Here is a 14,659-nt window from a genome sequence, read left to right on the forward strand (position 1 = left end):
GTTGTGCGTTCACGAGTTGTACGCTCTACACAAAAATGTATGTGGCAACCCCGGGTTCGCTCTTAGTTCTAAAAGAGACACGTCGATTTTCACAACTCCAAATCATGCAGAGGGACGGAAGCGGTACTTACCTAGCTCCCATTTCAACCACACCACTATTGCGGGAGAACAAACAAGAATTCAACAAGATGGAGATGAGGGGGGAGACTCAATTACATTACTAGAAAAGTAATATTAGAGAAAGCGATGAGCGAACGAAATAGTTTGTTTGTTTCTGTAAGTTGAAACTCAGGGTTGTACAACTTGTACGTATACAATCTACATTTGTACAATGTGTGTCTGTGGAAATAAACAAGTGAGACTTTAGTGTTGGATTCAAAGTTTATGTCGTAAGTTTGGGTGCGGCAGATATATGTATAACTTCTTGCTGGTACAGCAGATATAATACTTCTTGGAACCTTGGAAGGCAACTCCATAGCTGGAGAATAGCAATGTGAGGACTCCCAAGTTCTAGGAAATGGTGAATACTGAATACTGTTGGGGGTGTGTGTTGGGAAACTTGTAATCAAATTTGTTTACTAATCTAGGTTGTGTGCATTGGAATACGAGAATACAAGGAGGGGAAGGAGAAATTATCAAAAGGTTTATAATATGTACCTAGAAAAATACAGCCAGAGCCTAAGGGATGGCGATCCCGCACGATTTTCAATCCCGCGGGATCCCGCGCGGGATAAGGGTCAATCCCGCCCCAGAGCCGTATATAGAGGGGGGGTGAGGAGGCCTAAGGGGTGGACTCCAAAAATTTGGAGGAACACCTCTGTTTGGAATCTCGCCCCCAACCCCCTTCAATAAAAGATCCTGGATACGGCCCTGTTTATAGCCCTATACGATATAGGCCCACAAATTGTACATATTACTGTGATTGATCTAGATTTCTAGAAATTTATATACTCTAGGTACATACATCCAGATTATCTATACCTACAATCTGTATACATATTATTCCTATGTATAGGAATACGGAACTGACAAAACTCATACAATACGCAATACGAGTATGTATGCCTAATTCTAGTTAGCCTTAAGCCAAAAGCCGAACAAAACGATTGCTCTCTCTCTCTCTCTCTCTCTCTCTCTCTCTCTTAGACATCTATAAATAAGCAATAAGTAGGTAATCAATTTTAGAAATAATGACTAGAAAAATGAGCAAAAAAGAAAGTAGTAAGTATACAATATAGGTAAAAGAGAATGATATAAATATAAATGACCAGAATAATTTTCATTAACACAGTGAGAACACAATGCAAGTCAAACTAGGAACATGTTAGAACCTAAAGTCAATATCAGAGTTGGCAGCTCTCATCATTCTGTTTAGAGGAGTATAGTACATGTAGTTTGTACCACAGGAAATCACATAGAATGTGTTGCTCCCCCTAAGTCTCCTGTGACAGTCCAAGTTCACCAAACTCAGCAACCGGCCGCAGTCTACAGCACCCGTAACTAGGGTCTCCAGATCAAATTTTCAAAAAGTAGGACATTTGGTTCCAAAAACCCGGACATTCCATCGAAAACCCGGACATTTCCCAAATTTCAAAATGTATAGTTTGCACCAGTGCCCAGGGTGCAGAGAACACTGCATTTGCCTTACTTAAGTTACACACGATCGTTCTTCTTCACATTCCGATGAAAGCAAACATTTTTACTGGTTTTGTTGATGTTTCATGAATACGAATGTCCATAATGTAAAGACAAGCATTAGTCATGTAAAATACACATGACGAATTGATCTTTTTTTTCAAATCTTTTCTCAAAAAGTGTTGGAGACTAAGTACCTGGTAGGTAATTTTGGTACAAATTTGATTTTTTTATAGGATAAGCTCGCGCCCCCCTGATTTGTCTCCACGCCCCCCAGTTTGAGAACTTCTGTTCTAGGAGAAAGGTCGTTATCCGCCCGAAATCGAAATCGAGGTTAAAGAAGAAGAACTGGGGGAAAAGGAGGGGAAGTAGAGGTAAATGAGAAACGTATAGAGATGAATAGATGATAAAGAATTGGAGGAGATGGTAAAGGAGGAGGAGGAAGAGGAGGGGAAGGTATAAAGACATATCCTACCAAAACCGTCGAGTTAAAACTCTCTTTGCTGAAAGAGATAAACGTGGCCGAACTCAGGTTCTCAGGTAAGGGAGACCCAATACTATACGAAATAATGTTACAATTAAATTTTAATCTCCCAAAAGGATGATAGAAATGAAGAGGGAGTGAGAGGAGAACAAAGGAATGAGAAGAGGGGGAAATCTGCGAGAGAGGAGAAGGGAGTTTCATTTCTATAGGAAAGAGGGCAGAAAGATTCATAAAGAAGACGGAGAGGAGAGAGGGACGAGGGCAGAAAGATTCATTAGAGGTGGAAAATTCGTTAGAAAGGATTGCCTCAGTCTTTGGTCGAAAACTAAAAAGCTTTTCCAAGTGAATAACATGAGGCAAGGCTGGGATTTGGAATGTACAGAGACCAATACTATATGAAATAATGTTACAATTAAATTTTAATCTCCCAAAGGGATGATAGAAATAAAGAGGGAGTGAGAAGAGAACAAAGGAATGAGAAGAGGGGGAAATCTGCGAGAGAGGAGAAGGGAGTTTCATTTCTATAGGAAAGAGGGCAGAAAGATTCATAAAGAAGACGGAGAGGAGAGAGGAACGAGGGCAGGAAGATTCATTAGAGGTGGAAAATTCATTAGAAAGGATTGCCTCAGTCTTTGGTCGAAAACTAAAAAGCTTTTCCAAGTGAATAACATGAGGCAAGGCTGGGATTTGGAATGTACAAGAGGGCAGGAAGATTCATTAGAGGTGGAAAATTCATTAGAAAGGATTGCCTCAGTCCTCAGTCTTTGGTCGAAAACTAAAAAGCTTTTCCAAGTGAATAACATAAGGCAAGGCTGGGATTTGGAATGTACACCCACGTGCAAAAATTTCGAGGCAGATTTGAAAACTTTTTGATATTTACCTCAATATTATCAACTTCGGTATTTATTTAATTGATAGGTAATTATGTAGAAAACCAAAGGTCAGGCGGATTTGAAAACTTTTTGATATTTACCTCAATATTATCAACTTCGGTATTTATTTAATTGATAGGTAATTATGTAGAAAACCAAAGGTCTTAAGGACAACAAATGAGCTTTTTCTTGGTGTACCAAAATGAATGTTAAGAAATAGGTACTTGATTGAACATCACTCTGCAATCTTTATGAAGACCCATTTTGACTCTTGGTTTGTATGAAAACTAGATATTATTCAATAATTTTTCAGGAAAATTGGAAATGTTTTCATTCAGGAAAAGCTTTCAGACAGGAAAGAAATATGTACTATCCCGAAATTTTGCTCACAAGTGTAGCTCCTAAGCCTAGTTCTTTGAATGCTGTGTATGTGGCTCAGCTTTGTGAAATGTAAAGTTGACTCTTGGTTTGTATGAAAACTAGATATTATTCAATAATTTTTCAGGAAAATTGGAAATGTTTTCATTCAAGAAAAGCTTTCAGACAGGAAAGAAATATGTACCTACTATCCCGAAATTTTGCTCACAAGTGTAGCTCCTAAGCCTAGTTCTTTGAATGCTGTGTATGTGGCTCAGCTTTGTGAAATGTAAAATGGGACTATAGGAGGATTTATTAATGGGAAGAATGGGATTTTTTCCTTTTTAATTTTCGTTCTATTTTTCTATCTACTTCTTTATAGGGCATAGAAATACCCATTTAGGTAATAGGGAGAAAAAGATCGATAGACACTGAGAGAGAAAGCAGTTATCTACTTAAAAATAATAATAATAATAATAATAATAATAATAATAATAATAATAATAGTAGTAGCGCGGTCAAACTTCCTGTTACGCTTCCTAATCTAAACCAATGAAATGAGGTTGTTTCCTATTTATTTAGGTATTTACCTGTTTTCGTTATATAGGTATTTACTTATTTGAAGTTTTTCCAGAAACTAAGGCTGATCTAATAATTATCTAATGTGTACGAAGAAGGCCTATCTCAGTATCTGATGAACTTTACACACTTAGAAAAGATTGCAAGTATGTAGATACATAAGTCATACGTACGTAAGTTTCTAATTACGTGCAAGTCATACGTGCAAAACGCTGCAAGCTGCAGGACATACCTAATAAACGCAAACTGTGCAAACAATATTTTCAAATGACTTGCAATTTCCTTCTGGCCTGTTTTCATTACCAAGGCACCCACTGACATCATGAAGAAAATTAAATGAAAAATTGAAAGTAGAGAAAAAAAGATACAATGGCTTCAACTTTTATTAATGTAGAATAAAGGGGAAAACTTGATAAATTATAAATGAGAAGTAATTATGATATTCTTCTTCTTCATCCTTCTTCGCAACCTTGTTTCTAATGCTCACGCTCAAAGTTTCCAGTTCTCTTTCCCTTGTCCTACTCCTCTTCCTTCTCCTCCTCCTCCTCCTCCATCTTCTTCTTTTTCTTTTTCTTCTTCTTCTTCTTCTTCTTCTTCTTCTTATTCTTCCCGTCTTCGTTATTCAAACTCTTTCTCTTTTTTTCTCTCCTCTTCTTCTCATTTTCCCGGATTTCTCATCCTCTCCATTCTCTTCTCATTCCAACCATCTCATAATAGATATTACTTTTTTATCGAGATAATACTGTATTGCAAAGACACGACGATATTGTAAATTGTAATTCCAAATATTATGCTTATAGCTTGGAGGTGTTTTCCATAAGGCACGTGACAGTGTCATCGTTATTTTATTGTCATCATTACTTTATTCTTTATTTTCATCGTTACTTTATTGTTTATAGTTATAGTTATAGGGTAAGTGTACCATTTATTCGCCCACATAAAAAACGTACCATTTATTGGCCCACCTGCCCACATATATTTTTCTAATTTTTGTTTTTATGACTACAATTTTTGAATAGCACTAGTCTTCCTCCTCCTCCTCCTCCTTCCATCTTCTTCTAATCCTTCTCACTCCTCCTCTCCTTCTTCTTCCTTCTTTATCGCTCCATGCTTTTCTAGTTTATCTGGTCTTTGTAGAACAATTATTATTCTAATCACAATCTATTTTATGTGTTACGCTAGCAGAAAATTTTAATACCCGGGTAAGAAGAAGAATAGAAAGAGAGAGAGAGAGAAAGAGAAAGCATAGAGCGGAAAGATATGAGAAGAGAAAGACAGTTGAGAAAGCGAGAGAGAGAGAAAGAGAGAAAGTGTGAATAGAATAGAGCTGGGTAGAATTTAAAACGTAAAAAAAAAAAAAAAATAAAATGCGCTCTCATTCCATATCCTTCTCCTTCTCCTCCTCCTTCTTCATATACTTCTTCTCCTCATCCCATCTCCAGTCTTCCTATATCCCGTTCCGTCTCCAGTTTCTCTTCCTATGTCTCATCCATTGTTGACTTTGAAGTTGTCCCGACTCTATCTTGATGAGCATACAGATGCGATGGACGGGAAATCATTTGTCTAGGACTTTCAGGATGGGATTTTTTTTTTCCTCAAGGCTTCTTAGCCATTGTTCAGTAGAAAAATCGGACTTTACATCAGTAATATCAAAATACTGACATTTTTTACTGTCGAAAACAAACTTTAGTTGTGTAGTGGTTAGCGCGGAGGACTTCAAATCTAGAGGTTGTTCGATTGAGCCCAAGTATTGTCGTAAAATTTAACAGTTTCTTCATCTTCTTCTTCTTCATCTTATTTTTGCTCTTCTCATTCTTCTTCTTCCTTCCTTTCTTTATTTTTTTATTCAAAGTGCATTTCATTTCCGGTAAGGAAAAAATTTAATACACTCCAAGTCATACAACTTCAGAAAGTTCTAGTTTCCTGGAAAGAAACAAGATTACCTACGTCCTCAATTCTCCTAACCTACCTACCTATCACCTCTTTGATCACCCATCACCTACTTTCCCTGATGTATGAAATATTCTAATTAACACAAGTACCTCACACTTCCGCTTCATCAAACATGTAGCATGTTGCTACTTAATCCTTGAGCAATCAGCACAAAACGTGCACAAAATATGCACTTTAATTTTGACTTGCATCCCCCCCCCTTGTACGAGTATATCTCCTCAGCTGCATACTAATTGCGAACACAACAACCCTTTGACATACTAATGGCGAATGCTTTTAGAAAGGTGCTCATTTGTGAAAGTTCTTTTTGAACTTCTAAAAAGTTACTCAACTTTTATGAAAGTCTTTCGAGCTTGTCACCAACGAATATTTTGCTTTTGTACTGCTGTTGGAATCCTATTGCTTGTATAAAATTTTACTGTTGTAGGTACAAAATTTTAGGAATCTGATGATATCCAAGGAATCCCCACATTCCCATTAACACTTCAAATCTCTTCTCATTCTACCGTCTTCTACCTTCCTCTCATTCATTCCTTCTTTCTCCACCTCTTCTTCATAAACCGCTTTTTAACCTCTTCCTTTTTTTAATCATCTTCTCCTTCTGCCCCTTTCTTCTATCTACTATATAATTATATTCTGCTCTCGAAACTGTTCTCTCCACTTTAAATCATCCATCCATCATCATCCTTAATTCCTGATGCTACAGGTTTTACCTAACGCTTCAACATCCACCTGGTGGTAATCCTCTACAACCTCTCCTGGTAAACTCTTGACTTTATAAATAGGTAACTCTTCCTCTTCATCCTTCTTCTGCGAGTTCTCCTCCAATTCCTCCTCCTAGTCTTCCTCCTCCTCCTCTTCCTCCTCCTGCTCCTTCTCCTCCTCTTCCTCCTCCTCCTTCTCCTCCTCCTCCTCCTCTTCCTCTTCCTCCTCCTCCTCCTCCCAGTCTTCCTCCTCCTCTTCCTCCTCCTCCTTCTCCTCCTCCTCTTCCTTCTCCTCCTCCTCTTCTTCCTCCTCCTAGTCTTCCTCCTTTTTCTCTTCCTTTATATCCTCCTTTTGTTCCTCCTCTCTCTGTTCTTCTCTTCCTCCACCTCTTACTTTATCACCTCCTTTTCCTTTGTTTCCTTCTCCTCTTTATGCTCGTTCTTGTTTTTCTCTTCCTTTTCCTTCTTCTTCTCCTCCGGCTTCTTCTTCTCTTTTCCCATTTCCTCCTACTTCTCTTCCTCCTCCTCCTAGTCTTCCTCCTTTTTCTCTTCCTTTATATCCTCCTTTTGTTCCTCCTCTCTCTGTTCTTCTCTTCCTCCACCTCTTACTTTATCACCTCCTTTTCCTTTGTTTCCTTCTCCTCTTTATGCTCGTTCTTGTTTTTCTCTTCCTTTTCCTTCTTCTTAACCGGCTTCTTCTTCTCTTTTCCCATTTCCTCCTCCTTCTCTTCCTCCTCCTAGTCTTCCTCCTTTTTCTCTTCCTTTATATCCTCCTTTTGTTCCTCCTCTCCCTGTTCTTCTCTTCCTCTACCTCTTACTTCATCACCTCCTTTTCCTTTGTTTCCTTCTCCTTCTTCTCCGGCTTCTTCTTCTCTTTTCCCATTTCCTCCTTTCTTCCCGTCTTCCTTATTCAAACTCTTTCTCTTTTTTTCTCTCCTCTTCTTCTCATTTTCCCGGATTTCTCATCCTCTCCATTCTCTTCTCATCTTCTTCTTCTTCCCGTCTTCCTTATTCAAACTCTTTCTCTTTTTTTCTCTCCTCTTCTTCTCATTTTCCCGGATTTCTCATCCTCTCCATTCTCTTCTCATTCCAACCATTCTTCCTGTTTTTCGAGCTAGAAAATAATGAGAGCGAAATTCGAGAGTGGAAAAGGACTTCGTAATGAAAACTTTTATTCTCTCCTTCTCCTCCTCTCCTCCTCATTCCATATCCTTCTCCTTCTCCTCCTCCTCCTCCTTCTTCATATACTTCTTCTCCTCATCCCATCTCCAGTCTTCCTATATCCCGTTCCGTCTCCAGTTTCTCTTCCTATGTGCCCTTTCTTCTGATGAAATTGGATCTTGAAAAAGTTCGTCCAGTTCAGACTTATGTGCCGTATGGTACAGGTGGGCCAATAAATAGTACGTTTTTTAGGTGGGCGAATAAATGGTACACTTACCCTACCTATACCATTTAATCCACGAGTAAATAAAGATCTTTAGCCAACGGCCATAGCACGCTCCTTCAGTTCCCAATGGATCACTGAAGCAACGCGTCGCGTGGTTGACATCTAGACGGGTGACCAGACAATCACGTCCTGCTGGCTTCTCCCAGAAAATATGCTCAATATGCTTGTTTCTGTATTCAACTATGTATCTATTCAAACCATACATTCATAGGTCGAAAAGCGATATTTTCACATAAAGGCCCTGAAATGGACGTTAGGTATTCTTGAATGCCAGTGAACGGAAAAAAGAGAGAGAGAAAAAAAAAAAAGCTTTTCGATGCCTAAAAATGATGTAACTACAAATTTTCAACAAGATTCTACATGGGTTTCCATTAAAGAGATTAAAATTCAATTGATTTTCTCGAATTTCCACCGTTTTTAACTTTATCCTATTTCCATCGTTCTTGAGTTTATCTACCTACTTCAATAATACCTATAGGCATGAAGGGTACCTATATAGGTAGGTACCTATACCTATACTTCTCAATAAGAAATTCGATATCTCAATACATATTCAAATCCAAGTAATAGGTGCTTAATACCTACATTGCTTTCCATTCTCGATGCTCCTATCACGCCCACACTCCTTGGACTCTCACTATTATCGTCTATCCTTACCATTCTGTCTATCCCAATCCCTCCAGGGCCGTCTACAGGGGGGTTCATCCGGTGACCCCGGACCCGAGATATTCAAGGAGGCCCAAACCAAGAAGCCCCCACCCCTCTCAAAAAATAAAACACGAGCTATACAATGTCTATTGTTTTGAGTCATGTTTTTATTTTTATAATTGTCCACTCTTGATTTGATTTATTTTGATTTGAATATATGACTTTATTTATTTTATTTATTTTTTAATTCTGTTTCTGTTTGTTTTTTTTTTTTTTTTTTTTTTTTTTTAAAAAACAATTTTTTTGCGGGCCAAACGGGGGCCCCTGGTTGGAGTTTTTTTTTTTTTTTTTTTTTTTTTTTTTTTAGAAGACCATATTGTTGCAGGGCCAACGAGGGGCCCTCGTTGGAGCTGACCCGGTATAACCGGTTACGCTGTATACGGCCCTGATTCCAACCCTTCCTATTTCAAGTTCAAAAGTTGGAGAGGAAAACTAGAAAAAATTCAGAAAGTTAGAGAGAGCAGATTAGAAGGATGACTACGACTATAATACATAATATAGTAGGTACTATACTGAATATTTTGTATCAGAGCCAAGTCTGAGGTATAGTGTCTCTGCTAGCTAGACTCAAGGATATTGGGGTTAACCATTGGATTTTGAAACGAGATTTTTTACTTTCCTAGATGTTTTCCCCTAAAAAAGAGAAAGAGACTTTAATAGAGGCCACTGTAACTGCTAAGGTATTATCGTTCCGAGAGCGAAGAGAGAAGGAAGCCAGAATAGGAGAAAGCCAGCCGTTCCGAGAACAAACCTTATCTGTTTAGAATTAAATGCGCCCCGGGCGGGAATCGAGCCCGCGACCTAGCGCTTACGGACAAGCTAACTAGGCTGACACAGCCTCTTTAGTTTTGCGTATAAAAAGTTCACCTAAAACCACCCACGTCCCTTTAGAGAAAAAGGTAGGGGTTGTGTTCTTGTTAAATTAAAGGGGTGAGGATTATGTTCTTTTTAGAAACTTGATACCTCTTGATAATGATAAAAACGAGGTTCGGACCCCCTCCCTAACCCCCAATAGAACCCCTGGGCCCCTCCCTGAGGGGGGGACGACGACGAAACTTTTGTTATGACGATGACGTCTTACCTTTAACAGATTTCCTCTGCCTCCTTCTCCTCAACAAAGAGAGATAGAATAAGAAAGAAGGGGGGGAGAAATATGGAAAAGGAGGGAGAGAGAGGGAGAGAAGGAGAGGGAGGAAGGGTGATGTATTACAGTCCTCTTACGTAAGTTATTTCAATTTATTAGATAAAATATAATCTTTCCAGCTTATTGATAATAATGTAACTGTCGGGATATTGACTTCCGCCTCCTCCTCCTCCCCCTCCTCCTCCTCCTCCTCCTCCTCCTCCTCTACTCTTTTTCTTCCTCTCCATCTTCTCTTTTTGCTCTTCCTGGAGAAGAAGGAGGTTCTTCTCCTTCTACTTCTTCTTCTCTTCCTCCTTCTTGTTCCTTCGTATATTTTCCTATTTATTAATTCTTCATCTCCATTAAAAACCTTTTCTATATTAGGTATATTAATTTCGAAAAAGGTAACTCCATACTATTCTAGAGAGTTTCTAGGGGGAGAAAAGTTCAAGATAAACTTTCTTCTTGAAGGAAAGAATACAAGAGAGGGGGAGAGAGAGAGAGAGAGAGAGGAAGATGGATGAGGTGAAAATTGGGTGAAATCAAGGGAGAGAAAAGGAGAAGGGAGAGAGATGAGAATTATGACTCAAACTTTTCTCGAAAGAAAATTTTCTAGCGCTTTGTTAGGATCTTTTGTCAATGATCCTCTCTCTCTCTCTCTCTCTCTCTCTCTCTCTCTCCTCTCTCTCTATGTTCCTCTCCCTCCATTTCCCCTTATTCTCAATCCTTTTCTCCTCTGTCTTTCCTTACCGTCTGTTCCTCTCTCTAATACCTATTTCTACCCTTCTATGTCCTTCTCTCTGTCCCCTTTCTTCTCTTCCTCTTCCTCTATCTATTCCTCTTTGTCCCTCTCCCTCCCACACCTTATGTCCCGCATAAAATTATTAATCACCCACCCATTATGACCCAATTATACCAGAGGGTAACTAAAGGAAAGGGAAGGTCGAAGAAGGAGAAGAAGATGATGAAGATTTAGAAGACAAAAAAGAGAGAATATATATGAAGAAAAATACGAAGACAAAAATAAAATAATAAATAAGAGAAGAACATGAAGACGAAGAGGGGGAAAACAGGAAGAATATATATGAAAAAAGAGAAGAAGGAGTAGGAGAATAAGAAAAAGAAGAAGAAGAAATAAAAAAGAAGGTGAAAAAACATGTCTTCTCAAAAAGAACCTCAGGTCACTCGTTATTAGCTCTTCACAAGTTTCCATCAAACTACCTACCTAATCTACCATATTCTTGAGAGTTCAGTCCTTTGCGATTAAGTAAAATAAAGGTTCCACTAACAATGTAAGAATTCCTTAAGGCCATCCGTTAAATTTAAGGATTCCTTAAGGCATCCATTAAATTTAAGGATTCCTTAAGGACATCCAATAACAATAAGGATTCCTTAAGGACATCCATTAACAATAAGGATTCCAGGACTTCTTGAGAGCCAGATTGCCTTTGCATGCAGCATGCAGCACTTGTGAAACCATTAAACGTAAACCCACATGTGCGCCGGATGTACATACATATTAGCCTTGTTATACAGGGTGTAACAGAATGTATCATACACAAGTTAACATCCGTATAGGGTTGAATGGTAGAGATTGCCCTGGGCAATAATTTTGTGTGATGCATGTAATTATAAACGATAAAGAGTTCTTACCATACATGATGGAACAGAAAGAAGGTATCGACTGGAATCCACATAGAGTAGGTCAGATACTGACAAATGCACCATTTTTAACATCCTTCCTTCAGTCTACATGGCAAAAGTGGCGTCCTGCAAAATGGTTAGAAGTACCCAGAAATTGAAGAAAATATACGTTAGGTAAATAAAAATAAATAAAATAGAAAGTAAAAAGAAACCACATGCATGATGGAAATTGCTGGAAAAGAACGTCAGATATATCAGGACAAAGGAAGCCTGCGGGTAGCAAATTCAGAGGATAATCCAATAACCTTCGGAATATTATCGAAGATGCTAACCATAATATTGTTGCAAAACTCAAAAAAGTATTACCCATAGAGAAAGAAGAAGTATATTTTCAAACGGAGCTGACATAGATAATTCCAAGAACACTCTTCTGAACAGGGACGATGAAGCTTTAACAACATATAATCATATAAAGCACCTGAGGGAAAGATAGAAGAAAAAGAACAGGAAAATTGAAACTAAAAGATTCAGGGAGCTACCTATCAAGAGCAAAAAAAGAGATGGTTTCTAGAAAGACAAGGTTTTCCGTCAACTTACAAAAACATATACAACATATATTATTATGTGAAGACACACATTTATGTAAGAAGTTAGAAGTAAGGAGGTAAATAAAGTACCTATTAGTTTTATCTCAACTTCTCTACATTGCTTAGAATCCTGCATTTTTCAGATGCTTTAGTTATCCTTATTCCGCATCAGGGAACAGAAATATGTATATGTTTGTACATATTATGTTGGAAAAATTTCTGTATGCATGTTTTTCTCTTTGTTTTGCCCTCTTTTCAGTAGAAAACGGTTTGACCGATATCGACGGCTAACTGTGTAATGTTGCGAAATTCTGCTGGGAGTTATACCATCGGGTTGGCTCCGAGTTTACGAGCCTGCTCAGTGGCATTTCCAGAAAACAGCCAGCAACCTTATTTTCCTTAGGTTCATTTTTCTTGTTTTCTTTAACTCTTTAGGTACCTATCTATGTTTCTATTTGGTTCCTTCATCTTAGGAGGATAGGGTACAGTGTTACAATTGAAATCGCCACTTTCTAATCCAGATGTAGGTCACAGGCTTCAGAAGCCTGTGAATGGCCATAGGTACAATAATTATGTCTAATCGAACTAATCATCTTCTTCTGATAGTAGTTGCACAAAGTAAGTATGTAATAAGTATACCACATAATTACCTACTACATAATTGTGAATAATGGGTACTTGGGTATGTTAGTACAACTCAAGAAAATAATCTGTACAAAAGATACACATATTTATATCTGATAGAACCGTATGCTTAGGTACATTTTACTAATGTCTGTCTACATACAAGAGATGGTTAGGTGCAGCATGGAAAAATGTAACAGATTTAGACAGGTAGAAGAGAGGTAGAAGATAACGAGTTAGAGACATTTAGAGCAAAAACGGATAAAGGAAGATAGTATAGAAGAGGGAAAAAAGGAAGGGGGAGAATTAGGAGAGAAAGAGGAAGAGGAAGAGGAGGAAGTAGACGAGAGGTAAAAATGTACAGAATGATTCTCAAGAAGAGAGTCATAGAGGAAATGGAAAAGAAGAAAAACATTGAGAAATCTTCACTCACAAAACTCAGTGAAAGATGGATAGGAAGAGAGAGAGAGAGAGAGAGAGAGAGAGAGAAAGAGAGAGAGAGAAAAAACATAGAGAAATCTTCACTCACAAAACTCAGTGAAAGAGGGAAAGGAAGAGAAAGAGAGAGAGAGAGAGAGAGAGAGAATTGAGGGGGGATAAAGAGAGAAAAAGAAGGGTTAAAATGAAGGAGGAAGAATAGAAAAAGGCTTATTTCTGTTAGAAGAATGTTACCTGGATCTAAAGGAGAAACAACATTTTCAGCTATAAAGCTTTATATCTATCTACAATTCTACACTAATCTACAGGGTGCTCGAAAAGTAAAGTGCCAAACATAAAAGGGTACTTTATTTCTTTATATTTCAATAATATGTATTAATTGAGGAGCTGGGTGCAAAAAGGACAATAAATGAAAATCATCAAACTGAGATATTTAACTTTAAAATTTTCAATTTTTCATCAAAATCCTTGAAAAGTATGTTTACAAAAAACGCTGTAACTCATCGAAAAAAAGTTATCACTGCAGTTCAAACGCTGGAAGATAGAGCGCACCACGTTCTATAAAAAAAAAACCGTTTTACGCAAAAAGGGCAAATAATCCATATTTCCCTTTTTGCACCCAGCTCCTCAATTGAAATCGCCACTTTCTAATCCAGTTGTAGATCACAGGCTTCAGAAGCCTGTGAATGGCCATAGGTACAATAATTATGTCTAATCGAACTAATCATCTTCTGACAGTAGTTGCACAAAGTAAGTATGTATAATAAGTATACCACATAATTAGGGTACTTGGGTATGTTAGTACAACTCAAGAATATAATCTGTACAAAAGATACACATATTTATATCTGCAAGAACCGTATGTGTAGGTACATTTTACTAATGTCTGTCTACATAGGTACAAGAGATAGGTGCAGCATGGAAGAACGTAACAGATTTAGACAGGTAGAAGAGAGGTAGAAGATAACGAGTTAGAGACATTTAGAGCAAAAACGGATAAAGGAAGACAGTATAGAAGAGGGAAAAGAGGAAGGGGTGAATTAGGAGAGAAAGAGGAAGAAGAGGAAGTAGACGAGAGGTAAAAAAGTACAGAATGATTCTTAAGAAGAGAGTCATAGAGGAAATAGAAAAGAAGAAAAACATTGAGAAATCTTCACTCACAAAACTCAGTGAAAGAGGGAAAGGAAGAGAGAGAGAGAAACCCGTAACCAACTTTTCAAAGAATCTTGAATCCGACTGAAGGCGACGATCTTTAAGTTCTTCAATACTAATAGGACATTGAGGGTAACGAAAATGAAAACAAGAAAGAAATCTTTTCTGTACTCTATCCAGCATATGGTCGTATTTGATATAGCAAGGTGACCAAACAATACATGCATATTCCAGAAGAGATCGAATGAGAGATACATAAAGAAGTTTAAACGAAGCCGAAGAGAGACCCTTGGATGTTCTGAAAACATATCCAAGCATCCGGTGACAGCGCATTGAAAGATTTGAGATGTGG

General features: G+C 38.0%; 1 protein-coding gene across 1 annotated transcript; it reads right to left on the minus strand.

The window, feature by feature from the left end:
• Nucleotides 1–1,311: 1,311 nt before the first annotated feature.
• LOC108252093 lies at nt 1,312–14,653 on the minus strand. Its single transcript, XM_017443057.2, has 2 exons — nt 14,358–14,653; nt 1,312–1,494 (listed from the first exon to the last, which is right to left on the minus strand). The coding sequence occupies exons 1-2, from the start codon at nt 14,638–14,640 to the stop codon at nt 1,325–1,327; spliced, it is 453 nt and encodes a 150-aa protein (XP_017298546.1). The 5' UTR covers nt 14,641–14,653; the 3' UTR covers nt 1,312–1,324.
• Between the last annotated feature and the right edge of the window lie 6 nt (nt 14,654–14,659).

This window comes from Diaphorina citri, unplaced genomic scaffold (genome assembly GCF_000475195.1).
Source record: "Diaphorina citri unplaced genomic scaffold, Diaci psyllid genome assembly version 1.1 scaffold268, whole genome shotgun sequence".
Lineage (NCBI taxonomy): Eukaryota > Metazoa > Arthropoda > Insecta > Hemiptera > Psyllidae > Diaphorina > Diaphorina citri.